A 22,435-nucleotide genomic window follows, 5' to 3' on the forward strand; every position below is an offset into this window, starting at 1 on the left:
TTATATATACAGTATTATATGTTTTCAATCAACCACCACATGACTCATTCATTGGAATAACTGACATTTTACAATCTCCCTATGAAACAGACTGACTGATACCAAAACCCTGAGCCTTCACAGCTCTGAGGCAATCTCCATGTGCCTGGGCACCTCTGTTCTTTCGGGTTGAGTTGTGTGATGCCCAAGACTCAGTTGAGTTTGTTTCCAAACCTGCGTATGCTAGTTGCACTTGTCATTAAGGTGCAGACCTTAATTAAATGTTTTTAGATGCTGATGAAATATGAACTCAAAAGAAAATTGTTTCAGTGAAAACCAAATTGAATGCTTTTGAAAGACTCAGTAAAGCATTTCATAAATGCTTTTGAATTAGGTGTGAGAAGGCAATTGTAAAAGATTATAGGAAAAAAACATGTTAAATCTAAAAGAATTCTGGTTTCAGATTGTGCTACAGGTGTCTTTAACGTCTTGGTCCAGTTTAAATGAAGTAAAATGGTTCATATGGTTCAAAAAATCAGAATGCTCATCAACAGACAGTACTCAAAGAAAAGATCTTGGCTTTTCCTCAAAAGATTAGTGAAAAAATGGACATTTATGTTTTAATTTTAAATAAAATTTTTATACCTACACATACATGTGTGTATGTATATGTGTGTGACATCGATTTTCATGATCCTCGCTTCATATGACTTCTAATCGCCTCCTGGTCCCAAGCATGTTTGAAAAAGAGTTTCTATGGTAGTTTCACTTATGCGCTGACCAGCATGGCCCTACTCAAGAGTGGTTTATACAGTCAACCTCCTTGAAAGACCTCAGGTGTGCCGACACTTACTGAGGCTCATTTGATTTTATATTTTGTTTTGTTTTGTTTTTATTTACTAAACATTTATTGAGAGCCACAAGAAAAGACTCCATCTTTAAAACAATGGTTTGAAAAGAGAGAAAAGGCGATGTCAGGCAGCTGGATGGATGAGGGAGGTCATGACCTCCTAGTGCTCTGTTCTTTCTGGCCTAGTCACACTCCCAAGCTGACTTTTTCTCTAAGTGCCCCAGAGGCTCATGGAGGTGGGCGCCCTGCTGCCAGGGGTTTGCTGAGAGTCAGGAAGGCAGGATGCAGACTGGAAAGTGAGCCTGGTGTTTTCATCCTGCAGGCTGGTACAGGGATGAGGAGGCCAGCCTTGGATAACGTGGGTCCAGATGAGAAACGGACCTCTGGATGAGGCGCCAATATTTTTTGCTCCTATTCTTGTCAGTCAGCTGGGAGGAACCTTTAGAACTGTGAGGAGAATACTGTCATTAAATAGAGACGCATTTTAACTCCTATTTAGCCATGCCCTTCAGCTTTATTCAGCCACAGACATGGTATACTTTATGTTTGACCTGCTTAAGTGCGTGTGTGTGTGTGTGTGTGTGTGTGTGTGTGTTGGAAAGCCTTAGATGAGAGCTACTTTAGCTCCAGTCCAGATGAAGGCTGTGGGTACAGCAGCCTCCTGATACAAAATGCTTTATTTTCCTTAACACCTAAGATAGAAAACCAAACTTGTGGAACCAGACTGGGGTAAGAAGCACAGCTTCATTCAGCCATCCCAGGAGATCATCAAGCTATTGAGCTTTCTCTCCATTTTAACTTTATTGTTGCTGAAAGTGTGGGTCCCGCAGTGCAGAAAACCATGGAAACCACTGTTCTCACTCTGCCGAAGTAAAGGCACTTCAGTAAGTGGAGACGGGTGAGAGGGGACCAGGGGACAGGCAGGCATGGACACAGGAGCCCTGTTCTGTTGCTCTGAGGAGTAACTGGACCCCTGCCCTAGAGGTCCCCAAGCCCTGCAGAGAAAGAAATTGCAGGGGCATGAGTCATCCCCCAGTTTAGAAGAACACAGGCGTGCCCTAGGGATTGGGGCCTCCCTTATCAAGGCAGGCAACCGAATCACACAGATCGTGCTTGGCTGAAGTCTAGGATTGGCTTCTGGTTTATTGTCTATTTAACCAAGTGAATTCAGTGAGAAGTGACTGGAATTGTACACTTTGAGTTCCCTTACAGAACACTGTTATCTCATACGCTGGCTTAATGGAACAGGCTGTCCGGGGCTTATTAGAAGTAACTGAATACAGTGCCTCGGGGAGCGGGACCCGAAGGGGCGTGTGCAGCCAAGCCTGGAGCCCGCACGGCTTGTGTGGCCACAAGAGGCGAGCCTGGGGTATGGCTGCAAACAGGCCCAGGCCTTCCCAAAGACAAAGGGGCTCCATTCTAAAAGCATTTCTTAAATATTTAGTGAATTAAGTGTTTTACTGACCTTTTATATATGTGGTCTTAGCACCTACAAGAGAAAGCAGTCAGTTAACAGAACCAACTCGAGTTAGGCTGTGAGGTTTTGAACTTTAGCTTTTCTACTTACTAGTTGAGTGATTTTGTGTTATTTGACTTCTCTACAAAATGTGAATGATAATAGCACCTACCTTACTGGATTTCTGTGGAGATTCAATGAGCGAATATGTATAAATTTCTCAGAACAGTGCCTAACGTAAGTGAGCGTTCAGTGCTTATAGCTATCGCTATTTTCACAGAAAAGAATTCATCCCATTTCACAGCTTTTCCACCCACACCTTCTTTTAGCTATTAATCACAGCATGGATTTGGAATGAGCTGCATTCACAGAGGAGATCCTGAAGAGGGGGAAGCAGTGTACAGGGAGGAGCTCACATCCGTGATCGAAGGGACATTGTGACCCCTGACCTGGCTAGGCAGAGGGATGTGATCTTGCACAAGTCATTGTCCTTTCTGAGTCACATTTCTAAAGCGTGTGCGGGTGTGTAGCTTTCATTGCAAGGGTTTGGTAAATGAATCTAAATCCTGCTTTGGGTGAAGATTGAGATAATAATGAAAAATGCTAAGAGACTGATGATAAAAACGGCCTGGTGTCCCAGAACCACATGCACTGCAGAACACTGGAGCGCGCTGATGGTCTGGGCGGAAGTTGCCCTCGTGCAGTTGGTAATTGGCTGTCTTTCAGGAAAGTTTTACTTTATTGGCAAATTTAGGACTTCTTATTTCTCTTCCAACAATTTCTTTGACAGTCTTTTTTTTTCTCTTAGGTTCATTTGAGTTCATTTGCCAGTAATCTGTAAACAGTTTTGTCCGACAGCCTGTGCTGCAGGTGACCTAACTGCTGGCAATTATATAGCCTTTGCTTAATTCCAGTGTATACTGTAATCCACAGTTTTCATGTATAACCTATAATTTTCAGTATTTTATAATCCAGTACGTGATTCTGTTCCACTAATGGATGAACATCACATTTATTTCCATAAATTGAAATAGACCATATGAAAAACTGAATATTTCTGTTCTCTAGAAAATTAATTACTTTAAATTTTAAAGACATAGCCTATTGACTGAATTGTGTTTTAGAAGACTTGAAACACTATGCATGGTATTAGAACTAGTAATGTTTTCATACCTTTTTTATTTGAAAGAGCAGTGCATACCATACAACACTCAGATACATGTTAAATTTCCCATATGTTAAATAGTTTAGTCTGAGATTTAAGGAAAGAAGCCACATGACAGAGTGAGCAGCTATCACCTTCCCAAGTTCTTCTGGTTGACTGTTGACTAAAGCACAAGTTGATGAGTCTCAGCTAGAGCTAAATGCCAAGGGCAAGCGTAGTGTGATTTCAGTAGATGCTCTGTACTTGTGGACCTCATTTGTCTTGATTATGAATCTCTTTGAGAGCCAGGAGGAAGTTTTGGACATGCTCCTGAGAAACGACACATTTTTTTTTTCTTTTCACAAAGCTTGGCCTAGAATTCTGGGGCGTTCACATAAACTTCCTGAATTCCCTCCATTGACTTCCCCGGCCCCGCCCCAGTGTAGTTCACTGAACACAGGGAAGCTTCCTCTCACTGGGCTTGACCAGACTTTGATTTTTTTTTTAATGGCAATAAGTTGGACATTTTTGGAAACCAGGAGAAAAAGACTAGTCAGAGGATTTTTATGATACAATAAGAAATATATCTACTGGTCTTTGTCCTAGTTCCTTCCACACAGCTCTTAAAATCCTTGACATGTCTGGAGTGATGAGAATGTCATTATGCTCATGGAATGACTGATGATTGGGGGCGCCTAGATAGCTTCAGGATAGGGGGCTGTCTGGTCACCAGAAAAATGAAGACGTATTTAGAAATTTGGAACTTTCAGCGCCACCCCCCAACCTCCAGGGAGAGGAGGTTGAGCTAATCATCAATTGCCAGTGATCCGATCAATCATGCCAATGTAATGAGACCTCTACAATAGCTTCCAAACAATAGGGTTCAAAGAGCTTCTGAGTTGGTTAACACATTGAGGTTCTGGGAAGGCGGAGCAGCTAAAGAGGGTATGAAAGCTACACACACACACACACACACACACACACACACACACACCTTGCCCTGTGCATCTCTTTCACATGGCTCTTCCTGAGTTGTAACCTTTGTAATAAACCCACAATAGTAAGAAAAGTGCTTTCCTGACTACTGTGAGCTATTTGTCAGACTCTTGAATCTGACAAAGGGGTCATGAGAACCCTTAGTTGATAGCTGATTGGTCAGCAGTGCAGGTGGCCCCTGTGACTTGGAACTGGTGACTGCAGTGGGGGCAGTCTTGTGGGACTGAGCCCTTCAACTGTGGAATCTGCACTAACCCTGCATACCTAGTGTCAGAATTGAATTGAAGTGTGGGGCACTCAGTTGGTGTCTGGAGAGTCAGGGAATTGACTGGTGTGGAGGAAAAACATACATTTGGTATCAGAAGTGTGAGTAAAAATGGTTCAGAATTCTGCACGCCCTTTGAACGCTATTATGTACAGTAATTAAGAGCAGAGGCTCAGCTACTCACATCCACTCACTGCGCCTGCGGCAGTCAGGCTCCTCCAGATGCTTCTATGTGCCTGACAGACACTCCTTTTTGGTTTAAGCTTGTTTGGATCTAGCTTTACCCCTAAAAACCATTTCTGTCTCTATAAAAATCAACAAGTGTCTCCCCTCAGTTCACACATAGCTACAATCATGAAGATAATTAATAAGCATTGTTGAGAAATCAGAACTCTCTTATACTGCTGGTGGAAATATAAAATGGTGCAGACACTTTGGGAAACAGTATGGCAATACCTCCACAAGTTTAAGGGTGAGTTTCCATATAATTTAGCAATTCTACCAGTAGTTAGATACCCAGTAGAATTGAAAATGTATGTCCACACAAAAACTTGTACATACATGTAAAACTAGCATATTCATAATAACCAATTGTGGAAACAACCCAAAAATCCATCAGCTGATGAACGGGTATTTTAAAATGTGGTATATCCATAAATAAGTATTTGCCTGCAATAAAAAAAAAAAAGCAGTGAAGTACCAATAAATGCTACAACTTGGATGAATACTGAAAACATTATGCTAAGTGAAAGAAGCCAGCCACAAAAGATCACATTCTATGATTCTGTGTGTGTGAAATGTAAGAAATAGGTAAATCCACGGAGAGAGAAAGAAGATTAGTGGTTGCCAGGGACTAGGGTAGAGGGAAATGGGGAGCGACAGTTAATGGGTATGGAATGTCTTACTGGGGTGATAAAAATATTCTAACATTAATAGTGGTGATGATGATTGTTCAACCATACAGCTATGGGAATATACTAATAGCTATCAAGTTGTAAACTTTAAACAGGTTAATTATATTGTATGTGAATTACATCTTAATAAAACCGTTCAAAAAAAAAGAATATAGGTTCTGGATCCAGACTGCCTGTGTTCAGTGGCTGTGGAAGCTCTGGTGTCCTGAGACAAGGGTTTCCCAGGAAGCAGTCAGGAAATAGGGAAGTGAGACCGGGAAGGAAGGAAAGAAGGCCAAAAGGGGGCTCTTAATGAGTGAGCTACAGTTGTGGGCTACTGGGGCTCGGTCCTGCGGGGGCCCCTCAGAAAAGCAGTGGAGACCACAGTTCAGAATAGTTCTCCCGAGGGATGAGAACGCTGGGTTCTCACCCTGTTCCATGGAAAAGCCCAGCCCTCAGACAGAAAGAGAGACACACACATCAGGTACTTGAGGTAAGAAGCAGTCAGGGTATCCAGGAAACTGCCCCCCACACCTGCAGGTGACGTCCAGAGTGACTGAGCAGGTGCGGGCAGAGCATGGACAGTCCTGCTGACAGTAGTGTTATTTAACCCTCGCCCTAAAATGGGGAAAAGAATAGCTCCCCTGTCATGAGTGATGTGAGGATTAATGGGTTAATGTGGTATTTCAGAGAGTCAAAAATACCCCTCTTGAACTTCCTCTTTTTTTTAACTTCTGACTTATCCACAATCATTTCTCTTCTGAATGAGCTTTTAACAAGATGGAGAATAAATTCGTCTATTATAAGTCTCCAAAAGAAATAGAATCGTCGCTGAGAACAGTCTTCTTACTCGGCCCCCTTTGCATTGTATCAGCTTTGAATGGCTGCCTTTTGAAATACGCCATATGTTTTGTTAGCACGTTAGAAAGATGCCCATCCTGGCGAGTTCTGTTATTGGAGAGCTCTGTCATCTGTCTTGCTCTTGCTGTTCTATTTTATGGAAACTGTTGGTGGAATTCAAGCGAGAGAGGCTCATCACAGCACCCTCTTGTATTTTGCTACGTCTCCTCGTATTTTCTCCGAGCTGTGTTGTAAGGACAGTAGATCCTGGGGAGCATTCTCTCTGGGAAGCTTCTGTAGTCTAGGGATTGAAGCCAGCGGCTGCAATCCCAGGCAATTCTGAGTTCTGTACTGTCAAAGGCATTTATACTCAATATGTTTCATTGCTCATGGATGATTGAAACAGCCCACTTAGTGAACTATCAGGGGGAAATAGGGTTAAGAAAAAACCCCAACTGTGTTACATCAAACTCAAGCTGTCATGACTAAAATTTCATTTAAAGATGTGTTCATCCAAGAAAATACCTCTGCATTGTTTCAGGCTGTGACTCTTCAATTCACCTGACATTTCACCTAGCCAAAGTCACCGTGGACGAACTCTTCACTTCGCTTCGGGATATGGCTGGAGCTCGGAATCTCATGAAACAGTTTAAGTCTGTATATGTTCCTGGAAATCATACCCACCAGGCAAGTACATATGTTCTAAAGTAACTATTTAATCTGTTGCATTTTTAGGACTCAGGGGCTACAAAAACAAAAACAAAAAAATCCATTTTAACCTCTCTAAACTGAGGGGTTTGTTCTAGATGCACTGCAAGTCCCTTTCCAGTTCAGCATTCTGGGTTCCCTGAGTCTAAAAGGCTCTCGATTCCTTTGCACAGCAGGCTTGACGTAGGAGATGAGTGCTGGAGTGGGACAGCCACCGCTTTATAACTGCGACTCTGTCACACACTTAGTCCATAACCTAAGGGAAGCCCTGTCACTCTGTGCCCCCAGTTACTACAGGTGCCTGATGAGGAGTGGCCTTAGGTGGTTCCCAAGTTTCTGGATCTAAGCAGCCATTAACATTTTGAACAATTAGAATACTAAAATTAGCCCATAGTACTGTGGCAATGAAAAAAAAAGTTTGTGATAGTAAAAGCATTTGTTATTTAAAATTCCCCCACTGCTCTCTAAGAGGGAGGGGTATTTGACTAGTGAGTAGGAGGATGATTTGAGCATCCATGAATAAAGGAGTAGTTGCTCTGGGAAAACTCAGCGGGGAGGAACCAGGGAAGGACCCAAAGGGAGGCTTAAGGAGTGAAGAGGGACTGGATCCACCAGAGCTGACCGTCTCTGTTGGAGGCGGAAGGAGAGGGAATTTGATGGAATGAGCTGTCAGGGAAGAGCAGATGTTTCTGACGGAACAGATCGTTAAGTTTTGCTGTGGGGTATGTGAAGGAACCTTCTCCTCTACCTCCTCATGAAATCGTCAGTAAAATCCACTATGCCATAATGAGGGGTTCCGCTTCAGGGTGCTGACTTTTCTAAAGCAGGCATGTAAGTGAGAGTGAAGGTTGCCCACTACAGCCTAGCAAAACCCAGACTCTTCCTCTGATCTAGTCATAGAGGAGGCGATGCTTGAAGAGGACTCCTGCATTTAGTTTGCTTTTGACCCTCGTGACAAGTCAGCCAGAGAGGTATCATTATCCTAGGATCTAGGAAGGCCAAGGGACTTGCCATAGGCACACAGGTGACAAGGGCCAGGTGCCGGGTCTTTGCAGCCAGTACAAACTCTCCTCTCCAACTGTGCCAACGGTTCTCGTGGAGGCTATGGAGATATTGGTTGATGGTGCTGGTGGGCATCTGAAATCACCAACCAAGACATAAAAGACCTTAGAAACTGGCTCTCAGCTGCGAAACACAAATCCTTTATTCAGTGATCAAAAACACCTCTCTCACAAAATATAAAGTCACTCTGATAATTAATTATATACAGTTTTGCCATTAAAAAATAGCAGTCTTGCATACTGTGGAATATGGACTGGTTCTACAGGACATGAGAGAACTGGTGGTACTGGTGGTATGTAATAAAATTTATACCAGAGAATGTTAAGAAGCAGCTGCTACAGTTGGCAAAGGGAAAACAAATCACTAAATTAATGAGGTCTTTTCATTGTTATGATCATCGTGGTGATTGATTTGGCCAGCTTCACATAAATATGTATTAGCTATAAATCTTGGGCATGATAAGGACTGTAAGTTTCCTAGATTTTGTCTCCCTGCTGCCCACACTGTCATTTCTCCAGACCTCAGAACTCTGTCCTATGGCCATGGCCTATGGAAAATGAGCTTTCCCCTTGCTGCATACACCCTGTTGGGGAGCAGGACATGGGGACAAGGGGGAGGAGGTCAGTGTGTGTGTATTTCGAGGGGATTAAATGAATAATAATATAGACACATAGTGAAATGCTGTACAACCATTAAAACGAGTGAGATAGATCTAAAGGCTCTGAGCAGAGTCTGTACTTGAACCCATGTCTCAGGCTCTGCTTCTTGGGGAATTCTAACTACAACATAGGTGCAGGATCTGTTTGGTGAAAAACATACATACATGCTGTAGAGCATTCTAAAAAGCATTGTTCTATTTTGGTTGAAAAAAATAATGATAAAAAGTATATGGACATAAACCCTGGCTGCTGTGGCTCAGTGGGTTGAGTATCAGCCTGCAAACCAAATGTCGTCAGTTTGATTCCCAGTCAGGGCACATGACTAGGTTGCACGTCAGGTCCCCAGTTGGGGGTGCGTGAGAGGCAACCACACAGCGATGTTTCCCTCCCTCTCTTTCTCCTTTCCCCTCTCTCTATAAATAAATAAATAAATGAATGAATGAATGAATAAATAAAATTGTTTAAAAAATTTCATTAAAAAAAGTATATGGATATAGGTGTGTATATTTAATCAGTCTTAAAGTTTTGGGGGGGCGAATTATAATCGTTATCTTGTGGAGGACGGGAAGGACTGGATGGACAAGGAGGACCTCTGACTTCTTGCTCTATATGTACATATAGAAAGAGAAAGGTTTTGCTGGAATTATGGGTAGATTTTACCTGTTTTGGTTTTTCAATATTTTTCAAATTTAAAGAAGCTTTAAATCATAGATGTAGACCCCGTAAGGACAGAGATTTTGATCTGGTTTGTTCACTGTTATATCCTCAGTGACTAGACTGCTATCTTACACATAGTAGATGCTTAATAAATATTTGTTGGGTGCATCTTGTATGTAATACATATATCTATTACATATCAGAGGATTTGATGGGACACAAAGTGTGTATAATTAGAAAAGAACTAATGTCCAGACCTGAATCAGAGTCCAGTTATGTCTAGTTCTGAAGATAGGTCTTGGCTGGGCAAATTTCCACCCATTTCTCCCCCCAGTCTGGTCCTCAGTCCTGTGACTCCAGGAAAAAAGTGTGCTTTCTCTCTCTTTCCATGCTATTTCTACACAGAAGCTGGCTGAGATGTGCTGGGATGCCTGGAATGCCCAGGAAAGCACTACACCTGGTCTGGCCCTGGGTTCCTGTCCCAGCGCTGAGCAGTCCTGCAGATCTGGGCTCTCTCCCCTAGATCTCAGGGCCCCTCCCAGCCCCAGCCTCCCTCCTGCTCTCATCTGCTCTCATGTACACTTGCTGCCTCTCAGAAACACTCCTCTTTCCTTTGTTTGCTCTAGAGGCACCTCTTATTTAACCTCCATCCTTTAGCCCTTTGGAAGAATGTGTCAGTCACAGCTCAGATGCAGAAAACAGTCATCACTCTTGTCATTTCAAGGAGGCTGTGATTTCATACAAAGAATTAAGTACCTATAAAACCCCTGGGAGCAATGGAAGAGTGGGATCTAGACCGGGCTTCCAGAAATGAGTCCAGAACATCGACGCAGACCTGGCCCTCCAGGGCAGCCAGCACCTCTGTCACAGTCAGGAGAGCAGGTGATGGGGACCAGAGGCTGCTGCAGAAGCTCTTGACTGGAAGAACATACCACCAAAGCTGGAGCAGCATCTGTTTTCGCTCACCGTGGTATCTGCAGACTCTAGCTCAATGCTTGCCACCGTGTGGGTGGATGGGTAGGTGGGTGGATGGATCCTGGACCATGGTCTTATCCAGAACAGTATTTCTTATGTTCTTAATTTTTAGTGAGAGGGAGGTTAGCATAGAGATTAACAGATTAGTCTTTAGATCCTGAGTGTTTTGGGCTCATAGCCCGTCTCTGCCCCCTACTAGCTCTGTTACCTTAGGCAAGTTACTTCACCTCTCTGTGCCCAGTTCGTCCTCTGTACAGATGCTCTAAGGATTAGATGAGTTAATACATATAAAGGACAGGAGCTGACATTACAGCTTTTGCTGTAAAGGACAAAATTGTAGTAAAGGACAAAAAAGGCCTTCTCTTTGTCCTCCTTTGTAGCATTTTGACTTCTCCTTTGCTAAGGATATGGGCTACACAGAAAGGGTATCATCCTCCAGCTGACTGTCCTGTTAGCTGCTGTGCATAGTAAGGGCTGATCGCTGACATCAGTGTGTATGAAAATGTTGTGTGTGTTTGTACACGCTGATGACCAGAAACCTAAGCTCAGTTTTGCTATTGCGGCAAGTCTTATGCTTTTTTCTTACTGCAGCTGTTCCAGTTCATGGGGGGTTTAACCTCCTTCCCAAATGCTCCAGTGTTTGATGTGCTGCAGTCCCTCAGGAGCAGTAGCAGGAGGATATTAGGCAGATGTCTCCAGGCCAGGAGCTTATGAGCCCTTTCAGAAAACAATATTGTATGGCTCTTGCATGACTTGCTTTGGTAGAGGTCTCCAAGTGCAGTGCTGTGCCGGAGGAAACTTTCCACAGATGCCTACTGGCCTCTGGCATGTTAAACAGGAGCACTTAGAACCAGCAGCACCCAAGAAAGCTTGATCCATCCCATGCCTGGTGCAATGTGGCTCTCTGAAGAGTGTGTAGGCCCAGTCTCTGTCGGCATCCCCAGCCCTGGCCACCAGCTGTTCTTCTGCAAGTGCTAAGCTCTGTTCTTCCTCCTGGTTCTGTCTACCTGCCCCCAGACCTGCTAACGTTCTTTTTGAAAGAATCAGCAAGAGACAGGACTAAACTGGGGTCTAGAAAACCTGGCTCTTGTCCCTTAGTCTGCCTCTAAATGCCTTTGTGAACTTATGCAAATTAGTTAATTTCTTCGGGCTTTGGTTTCCTCATATTGAAGTTGAAGGAACTACACTCAGAAACTGTAATCCCCTAGCGTGAAGGATGGATGGATGGATGGATGGATGGATGGATGGATGGATAGGTGCATGAACAGATACACAAATGAACCGCTTTTTTAATCTGCAGAGCAAACCATTTTCTTTAAGGAAATGAAAGGAGAAAAAAATCTCTTAGTTTAGCAAAAACTAAAACTAAACTGTGGAATAGTCAAAGCAATGAACAGTTTTGAACAGATTTTTTCTGTATAGTCTTAGATGGAAACAAATGAATATTCTCTCTACAAGTCTAGTTTTCCTGAGAAGTTGGATGTTTAGAGTCAGTTTTGCAGAAGAGGGAGAAGCATCATCAGGAGCAGGACTGGGAGAGTCCCTAGCTGCACTGACACCAACCAGCGAAGCCAAGGCCAGCAGCCCTGACCCATGGGATGTGCTTGTGGCAACAACTCAGGGTTTCTTGAAAACTGATATCCTGCGCCCTCTTTAAAGTGCACCAAATTCAAGAAAATATTATAAGTTTCTCCAGAATATCTCTGACTTATGTATGCTGTCAGAAACTGCTGCCATACTCAATACTTTTCTTCAAGAGCTGTAATCAGGTCAACAAGTCTTCTAGACCTAATCATACATTATCTCCACCACAGAAGAATAACCAGGGAGGTAGACATAAAGTTTTTATTTTTCATATTTTAATTAAAGATGGGCATTTTTAAAAGCCCAGTTTCTTCTGGAAGAGATATTGGCCATTTAAAGAAAAAGAGAGAAAGTTTCTGGTATAATATCAATTCTTGAAACTATAACAATTTCACATGTAATACCCATTGGGGGTCTCTCTGGGCTCAAACAAACCTTCAGGCAACCTCAGGAGACAGTCAAACAGGCTCATGTTATGATTTTCATGGCCCTAGGCACTTTTGCCTTTGTGGTCCCCTTCCTCTATAAAAATAAAAAAATATTTCAAAGTTATACAATTGCATTGGTGTAGAGACAAATATATGAATACAATTATATACCAAAACATTTTCTTTCACCTACAAGTTAATCTTTTTTTCTGATTTTAAAAGAAATTGATATATGTTCATGGGTCCTAGGCAGGCACTGTGTTCTGTGCCTAATGGGTAAGTCGCCTCTGGGGTCATAACACACCCTTGGCACCAATCTGCCTAGCACAGGAGCATAGCTTGCCAGTGGGATGCAGCAGGCATTTTTCTTCCCTGGGGTGAACCTGTGGCCACCGTGAAGCAGTCCACACAGCTATCCAGAAGCTATTCAGTTTGGTCCCAAGGTGACAGCTCATGAGTGCAGGAACTAGACTCATGCGGTGGCGGGGCAGGGGGCGGGCAGTTTCCTGGCTTAAAAACTTCATGTCCTATAGGGGCCAGTTTCTCTGGAACAACCCCACAAGTATAGTTTCCAATGTTCTTCCAGGGAACGTGCCCAGTTATGCCAGTTGTACAAGAGTCATTGTACTCAGAGAAGCCCGGAGACCTGGCTTTCTCTCCAGCATTTACAGTTCTCCCAGTCTGACCGAGCAGGGGTCATTTTTATCATAAGCAATCTTGCCTGCCTGAAGTTTGACATTCTTCCCTTATCAGGTTTCCAGGGAAACAGAGCTAAAAAGTTAACCAAAGGTCAAATTCTTATGCAGAAGGGAAAAGGGGTTTAATAATACTTGGTCTAAACATGCAACTTGCCAGTTGTTAAGGGAATAATTATATTAATGTTTCAACCCAGACTTTACAGTGTGTCTGTGGCAGAGACAATGCTAAATGAAACCCAAACTCCATTTCTTTTTCCTCCTGGGCACAGTTAGGCCACATTTTCCAGATTCCCTTGCAGGTAAATGTAGGTTTGTGATTCATTCTGGCCAATGAATTATGGTAGAAGTGATACAGATCACTTTCGGGCTGTGAGCCCATAAAAGTCTCTCTGGAAATCCTCTGCTGATGAGCTGCAAAGGCTTCAGCGTGGAATCCTGTGCCCCAGGGAACGAGGGTGGGGCCTCTCCACAGCAGAGCCTGATGTCTGAGTGACTGTGAGGCACCGGCCCCTACTGCCACCACACACGAGTGTGATATAAGCAAGAAGTAAATAAGCAGCAAGCAAAGAGAATGTTGAGTTTGTCTGTGTTTTTAATTCCTACCCCCCTCCCCCAAAAGGTGAACTGGTAGAGAATGTTTGATTAGGAAAAGTAAATTACTGTGGTTCACCCTCTTAATGTGGAGGCAAACTACCCGACTGGTCTCTCCCCTCTGTCCCTTTCTAACGTGTGAGAAAAACTTTGAGCAGGGCACTAGGGAAGACATCCGCCTCCTCTCTCACCCCCTTCTCTGTGGTCCTTTGCGCAGCATGGGTAGCTGCTGGCTGAACAGAAAACTCCATGACTGTCAGAAGTTTCTTGTCTAAGAAGCCACTGCCAGAGCGGTCCATTCCAGTCAGAGTTCAGTGACATGATTTGGGGCACTAGGGAAGGAGCCCAGGGTTCTCGTCGTTACAACCCTAATTAGAAAATCTAAGAAACGTGTTTGCTGAGAAGTCACAAAACAAGTACTGCTTTGTATGTGAGCAAATCTTTTCCAAATCATGCTCATTAAATGCACAATATTATTTTGTTGTTCTGTGCTTAGTTGTTTTGATAAAGGATTTAGAGGTCTGTTCTGCATAATATCTATCAGCATCTTTTTAAATTAATAATACTTAAAGTATTTCGTGTGCTTTTGGGTACAAGTAAAAATAGGGGGAAAAAAATCTCAAACTGTCTTTAACAGAACAATAATTTATTGGATCCTATGACATAGAAGTCCAGAGAAGGAACAGCTTCAAGTGGTGAGAGGCTACTGAGGAGGTGTTGCTGGCAGGAACCCCAAGTGAACAGGGATGAGTAAGTTGTCCAGGCTCCCCCTAGTGCCCCCTATTGGCAGAGTCTAATGGACCCAGATTTCGAAGCACAGATGTTTGCTGAGCCTCAGCCTAGCATCAGAGAACTGAGTACAGAAGAGCAGGTGTGAAGTTGAGAGATAATCGCTTAAGAACTACTGCATCTCCCTATGGAAAATGATATTTCCACTTGCTGTTATATGGAAAGATAGGGGGAATGCAGCCCAGAAATATAAGTAACGCATATTGCAGAGCTATGCCAGGCAGTTAATAAAAGCACTTGTTTTTGTTTTTTTCAATTATGTCACATCTTTATCTGTTACTTTTCTGTATTTAAGTTGTGGTTTCTGTCCTCATTCCAAAAAAATGTTACCTGCATACTGTAAAAACATAAAGTGAAAGAGATTTACAGCCTTGCCCCAATAACATGCGAGGATCACAAGGTCGCGAGAATGAAGGAGCCTACAAGACAGCACTTCCAAATCTCTGCTCTCTCTGCAAGGGGAACCAGAGCTCAGCAGGCGTTTTCTCCTTGCGTTCCCCAGAGCTTAGCTGAGAGTGGAGCAAGGGAGGGAGGAGATCCCAAATCCCTCAGCACTTCTTGCCCCCGTCTCCCCAGTCTGCGCTGGAGCCTCTGGAGCCCTGTGTGTAACTGCTGGTGCACAGTGCCTTGCCATGGCGTTGGTGCTGAGTGCAGTGTTTAACTGGATTACAGAACCCCTTGTTGCTATGTGAGCGCTTTTCAGGATCATTACTCTCCCTTCCTGCAGAAGGTGCCTCCAGTGGAGAGCAACAACTCCTTTGTTGTTTTTATAGGTGGGAGGGCATGCTTGCTCCGCTCTTAAACGTGACAGCCTATATATATTTCTCTGTGATCTGCTTAAAGTTACTTTACACGACTGGCTTCTTTTTATATAGGTTAATAAAACAAATACAGTAATTGTAAGGTCCTAGTAGGAAGTAATGGTCTTTTATTTCTTTATATTCCCTTTGTGCTTTATAAAATCAGAATTTCATTCAGTTGCAAGGAACAGAGCATCTGAAAAGTAATGGCTTAAACATATCAGGATTTGTATTGTCATGTAAAGTAAGTCCTTAGTAGTCTGTCCTTGCTGTGATTACAGCAGCTCTGCCAGTCCTTGTGGGCACCCACCAACGTTCCTTCCTGCTCTCTGCATCAGCATCCCTAAAACCTGCCCTGCCTTTCCCCATGGCTGCCAGAGCTCCAGGCACCACTTCCGTGTTCCAGGCAGCAGAATGGAGAAAGAGGAGGGAAGCTTACCCTTCCCTTTCTAAAAAAGATACTTCTGAACATCATCCCACTCCCCTTCTAGTGCCATCGCATCTCTCAGAACTCCGTTACGTGACCATACCCACCTGCAAGCAAAGCTGCTGAATAAAGTCTTTCAGCCAGTTGATAATGAGCCTGGTGAAAATTTGGATTCTATTACTAAGGAAGAAGTCAATGAACGTTTTATGATAATGCTGATAAAGTGGAGTATTGGTCAAAGGACTCCTCCTCCTTAGGAGCAGTTTAAAGAAAGTAAAGTTTAAATTTAAGAGATTAAATGTCCAGGAAACCTGAGATGATGGAAGCGCTCTGAAGACAGTTTACTCAGGGAAGAGGATTTATAGAATTCAGAGGTCATTCCATAACCTTTTTTAAAAACATTGAAAGCATTTCTTGGCTTATGTTATCATTCCAGAAGTACACCTTCTAATTTTAGGAATTTTGGAAATTTTGGAAACGAAGAAAATAACATCCCCTACTCCTAGAACCTAGAAATAGCCCTAATTAACATTTGGTGTGCTTTATTCTCTTCTCTTCCGTGCATAATCTATTAATTTTTAATAAGTTACAAAACCCTCTTGTTGTTTGTAGTGATGTTTTAACTGTGTTTTATAAAAGCAATACATTGAAAAGTTTCCCTTGCACCTTTGTCCCTCATCCGGTCCCCTACCCCATGGTAGTGTCTGTATATCATGTCAGAGTTTATTTTTTCACATACTTAGACATTTTCCATAAATGCCAGCCCACCATACACACCGTCTCTCTCCTTGCTTTATCACTCATGCCGGATTCTGTGCCTTGCTTTCTACCAGGCCCACACAGAGCTTCTTCTCGCCCCACTCTCAGCTCTTGCCTTCCTACCGATGTGCCCCATCTAGCCAACAGTTCCCTTTTGATGGGCGGTTGGGTTGTTGCCAGTCTTGTGCTACTACTAACAAGAAACAGCCTTTGATGAGTCTCATTTACATACATTAGCATATTTATAGGATAAATTCCTATAAGTAAAATTGTTAGGTCAAATGCGTTTGTAATTCTGATAGCTATTGCCAAATTGCTCTCCTTGTTGATGGTAGCAGTTTACCCTCCCAAGTTTCTATTTCCCCTGTGGCCTCATTCAAAGTGTATTTTCAAACCTCTGGGTTTTTGCCAGTACGGTAAATTAAAAAAATCTATCTTGATATAGCTTTTTTATGAGGAAGGTTGAATTATTTTGTGTATCTGTGTGTGTGTGTGTGTGTGTGTGTGTTTTAATTTCTGTCTTATCGGAGTTCCTGCCCAGTGCTTTACCTTTCAAAAGCATTAACCTATGAGATCTCTCGGCACGCAATGGTCGATCTGACTAGCAAACATAAGAAGGCTGCACCCCTCAACAGAACAGTTGCTATTTTTCCCTGACTCTCAACCCTGACAAATGCACCAGTTGCATTCTAGCTAAATGTTTGTTTATGATTTTGATGGTTTATACCCTGCTTTATGTCTAAGATATTTTAGGTAAGAAAATAGAAATCAAGGGAAAATAAGAATTTTAAAAATTGACAGTAAAAAAGGCAGGATGAAGCCAGAGGTGAAGTCCATACACTAAATATACTCAACACTTGCTAAAGGCAGCTCAGAGATTTGGCCAATGCAAAGAGAGAAACAAGAGTTCAAGACATCTCTCCAGTGCTCCATCAGAACCTGGCTTTTCTGAGCCTGTAATAGATACAATAGAAATATACTAGATATAGAGAGTGAGTAGAGGGAAGACATTCCTTCTTCTCTTATCCCTTATGCCCCATACTCAGGTGCCCTATGCAGCTGGAGCAGCAGAGGCAGCAAGAGGACTGGGAGGAAAGTGGTCCAGCTGATGGGAAGAGAGGAAGAGCCAGGTAGTAAGGAGAATGGAAGAAAGAGGTGGAGGAATATGCTCAGAAAGTACAGCAGTTGGGGTGGCTGCCTCCAACTATTGCTTAAGTGTGTGTAGGTTATTCAGATCACAGAAAAGAAAAGCATTTAGCATTATTATCAAAAGTTCAACTATTCTACTGAAATTGTTATAGTATCATGTGGCCTGCCTTCTCTTTAGCCTTGACCTTAGTCAGATTCCTCTTTGGCACCTTGACTTCTTTTTCTGGCCAAGTTGTACTTAGAGTTGAGCTCTATAGAAGAAGGAGGGATTGCTTTGGATTTGGAAAGCAACAAAACATTGTAAGAAAACATTTGAGCTCCTCACAGAAGGAGCATAATTCTAAGTGTTTAGGAAAAACTAGAGACCATTTTTATGTCTGTATCAAATGACAATACTTTGCTTCCCTGCATATTTCATACATAATATTATCACTTTAAATCTTGATTGAAAAACTAGTTGCTCTGTGATTGTAGCTCTGGTAAGAGATTTGTTTGTAGAAGGGAGCATGAGAAACAGCAATTAGTGCCAGAAAGTCTATATTTGTTAATTTAGTCTCTCTTCAGGGTGAAATTTTACCCAAAAACCCGATATTGTTATAATTGCCTTTTCACACACAAAATCATAGCCATTGCTCAATACCAAAACAAACTTGTTTTGTTTCGTTTGGTACAGATAAAGCCATTGTTTCAACAGACAACCCAAACAAACCCTGTTACTTACAGCACAATATTTTGTCTTCCCAGGCATCCTATAAACCATTCTTGAAGCAGGTGGTGGAAGAAATATTTAATCCTGAAAGGCCAGACCCTGTTGATATTGAGCACATGTCTTCAGGCCTCACTGATCTCCTGAAAACTGGATTTAGCATGTTTATGAAGGTAAAGTAACCATGAAGAGGTAATCCTGACTTTGCTGGACATGAAAACGCTGATACCCCCTTAACCTGTTGAGTACCACATATGGTCCAGTTTAGTGTTTTGGCTCTTCTGAAATCAGGTGCCAGCTTCACTTAACTATTGGTTAAAAGTAGCCTGACCTTCCAGCTACATACAGCTTCTTTTGATATAAGCACTATGATCTTTTCTAATCAATATGTAAAGACCCAAACCCTTCAGGATAGCACTACTGAAAATGTGTCTCCTTCGGGCCCAATTTTCTCTTAACAGGAATCCATATAATATTATGTTGTTCTTCTTTAGTAATCGTCCGTTGTTATTAATTCTAGAACTTATTGTGTAAGATAATGACTAACTCTGCTCAGTCATATGATATTAGCATCACCCCAAAACCCATTTAAAAATGACTTTTGTTTTGACCCCACAGACTCCCAGTTGACAAGTGCTAGAATTTCTCTGGCTAATATTGAGGGTAGGTCAAAATTACTGCACAGCCTTTGCAGCAGGGATGAAAGGAGGAAAAGTACACAGATGCGATCTATTTTTAACCTGCTGTAAAGTTTCTGAATTTAAAAGGATATAAACAAGATTGCAGGCTGACCTCCCAGTCTATGCCAGGATTTCAGTTGTAATAACTCTTGGAAATAACAGAATGTTTTGCCAACTTCAAAGTGTCTTTGAAATCATGAATTAATCTACGTAGAAGAGCTGGCCTTTCAGAGTTCAATAAATGCATATGCCCAGAAAACCAGTTCACTGTAAAGCCAGAGGACAGAAGCCAGACAGCCAGACTCTTAACCGAAGCAGTTAATGGCTGGAATGGACATGCAGGTCTCCTTCCTGCTATTCCCAGTTATTATCAACTTCTGTTGCAATGTGTGGCTGGTGTATTTGTGTGTGTGTGTATGTGCGCGCCTGTGTGTGTGTGCACGCATGCTTTAAATAACAGCACAGATCAGCTTCTCGAAGATGTTCAGGGGCTCCTGTGTTGAGTGTAAGCCCAGAGTTGTTCAGTAACCCTTCATGATGGCTAGTTTGTACCAAAACTTCCAGGATAGACATGGTCTCTGACCATCTCCTCTTGGGCACCCTCTTCCTTCATTCATAAGCTTGGACTTCAGCCTTAAGAGAGACTAAATGAACAAATGTGGACTTTCAGGCCCCGGTCGGTCAGGTCTAAGGCTGGCGCAGTACACTGTGTGTCCTCTCCCAGTCGGCTGCTACCTTCCTGGTCTGGCCCAGGGCATGCATAGAGGCTCGAGCCCACCTGCGCTCGCCTCACCGCACAAGTTTCTCATTTGCAGAGAGGCACAGTGTGTGTACGCAGGAGGAGGCCCCAGCTCATTCTTTGTCTAGTGGTGTTCCACGGAAAGAACTTGTTTCTTGGCAAAAGGGTCTGTGACCAAGTATGTTTGAGACTCACACAGCAAAGTAATGCAAAATTATTTGCTGTAGGACTTCACAGTGCCTTTAATATGCTATGGCTTTGCAGCTCTGCAGGGCCGGCATAGAACGTCTGTTGTGGGAGGACTGTCCACTTGCATTTTCCATCACTGTTTCAGGAGCCATGAGAAATCACATTTTAAAATTACCCTTTTCAATGCTATTGAGTATTTTCTGCAGCTCTTACTGTGTCAGAAACTTCACTGTCCCAAGGTGGGCTTTGCTTAGGAGGAGGGTTGAAACCATCCTGGGCCAGTACTAGACTGCTGTGCTTCTCCCATTCAAACTCTCTAGAGTTAGGGGCATAAAGAAATGCTCCGCACCTTGAGACTGACCCCAAGGGAGGTTTCCAAGTCATGGATTTAAGAGAAAAGAATTTGTGTTCCCCCAGCAGCTGTCAGGATCCATTCCCCGCCCCCCAGCTGATGGGCCTCTACTCTCAGTGGCTAAGGGCATCTCATCTGTTACAGGGGGTAGGCAGAGTCTCGGTGGGCTGGCCAAAGAGCCCTTCCACCCCAGTCCTCCCAGGGAAATTCATTCTATTCTGTTTCTATATGGGCCTTGGCAGGTGGCTCTTCCCACCATTCCATAGAACTTGGCAAGGAAAGTTACCTCTGGCCCATGTGTTCAGGGTTCCAACAAAATTGGGATAGATGTAAAACGGAATAGCCAACAGGGCTTTGAGCAACCAGCTGTGATTTCCCAAAGAGCTTGGTCTTTGAGATGGAGGTGAGCCATCGGGACAGAATGTCTCTACTCTGCTCTGAGACCAGAGGAAGGAAGAAGACGCAGAAGGCAGGTGGAATCTCACATAGCCGTGGCTAGTCACTGTCTCTCTGGTCCTGTTGTCCATGGTTTCTCAACTACCACCCAAGTTATGCAGCTAACCTGTGCTCAGCACGTATCATGGGAGCAGCCATTCTCGCAGTTAAACCTCACAGTAATCCTAGGAGGTGGATTCTGTTGTTATCTCTGCTTTACCAGTGGGGAAACTGAGGCACAGAAAGGTTAAGCAGTAGATGTGAACTTCTGGTAGTCCAGGATTGGCTCGTACTCTTCTCTTTTCTCATGTGTTTTCCAAAGAGCACACAGGAAATGGGACACCAGGATTTGTCCCCAGGTCAGTCTTATGCAAAAGCTCATGCTCTTCTCCACATTTTTTGGCTCCAGGATGCTTTCAAGCATTTTCTTGGAAGTTAAGTATTCATATATCATTAATTCTTTTCTTCATGATTATTCGTTAGCACCGATATTTTCCCTCTCCGGTACCTGTGCGGTTCCTAAATAAAATCCCTGCCTGGACTGCTCATCAAGGCGGCCAGTGTGAGGGAAATCTCCCAGGAGTCATCTGCTGCTGTCCTGTCTTCTTTACCAGGGCTTGGCTCCAGGACTCGCTGGCAGTGCACGCACCCCTGCCCCCTGCCAGAAGATATTTGTGTATCGGCATTGAGTTGCCTCTACACATCACATCTCTGTGTCAGCAGCCACCAGTCATTGCTTCCTTACTGCTGGCCCCCACTCTGACTCCGGGTCCTGCTCCCCCACCCCAACGAGGGGGTCTTTCCTTCGCTTAGGGAACTTCAGACAGTTCTAGAGCTGGCAAGGGAGCTGAGCCACTAGTCTGTCCTTACCCTTAGTCTGTCCCTACCCTGTCTCTGGACCTACAGACAGTGTCACAGATGATGTTAGCTCAGGGTCACCCAGAAGCTGTATCTGTGGTCTGTGGAGGGACTGAGGGTGGACTGAGGAGCTGGGGAGAGATGGGCTGGGAAGTGGGGCCGGCAGACATTCCCACAGGCCGTGTGGCAGGTGATAGAAAGTACATAGGAAAGGATTTTCCAGGCCCCTAACATGTCTTCCTCAGGGGCTATACCTTTTGTACACACTTCTGTGGCTCCATTTATACATCGTTTTGTAATGATACATGTTAGGTATTTTTCTCAGACTAGTGTTTTTCAACTGCACAACTTGATCCACTGTACATTAGAGATCAAGGTATCAATTCAATGGATTGTAATCAGTTTTTTTTTTAATGAAAAAAGAATAGAACAGACTAGCAAGGTGAAACCAAACAGCTCAGTCCACACATACATATGTATGATTTGAATATATCTCTTGTTATAGGTCACAGTCAAAAAAATGTGAAAGCTATAGCTCTGAGATGGGAGGGCTGATCTAGGTCTATGTTTTTTCTGCATCCTCAACACATAGGGCCAAGTCCCAGACAGGCTTTACATGCAGCAGGAACTCGCTGAAGGTCAGGAAGATAGTCCCAGTGACCACCTTTCCACCCTTAAGCTAACTTGCCAACTTTCTGCCCTTAAGCCAAGAACTACATTTCAACAGCTTCCCAGGGGGTAGCAGCTCCATCAGTCAACTCCAGGGA

The 22,435-nt window shown here is 43.4% G+C and overlaps 1 protein-coding gene across 1 annotated transcript in view; it reads left to right on the top strand.

Moving 5' to 3' along the window:
- SCFD2 (sec1 family domain containing 2) overlaps nucleotides 1-22,435 on the top strand; it is a 313,820-nt gene that overhangs the window by 270,379 nt on the left and 21,006 nt on the right. The window contains exons 6-7 of the mRNA XM_090266890.1: nucleotides 6,965-7,110; nucleotides 18,454-18,588. Of these exons, the coding sequence (XP_090123016.1) occupies nucleotides 6,965-7,110; nucleotides 18,454-18,588 (281 nt within the window). The remainder of the gene's footprint in view (nucleotides 1-6,964; nucleotides 7,111-18,453; nucleotides 18,589-22,435) is intronic.

Source organism: Furipterus horrens, unplaced genomic scaffold, assembly GCF_987537825.1.
Source record: "Furipterus horrens unplaced genomic scaffold, mFurHor1.1.pri manual_scaffold_2, whole genome shotgun sequence".
Taxonomy (NCBI): domain Eukaryota; kingdom Metazoa; phylum Chordata; class Mammalia; order Chiroptera; family Furipteridae; genus Furipterus; species Furipterus horrens.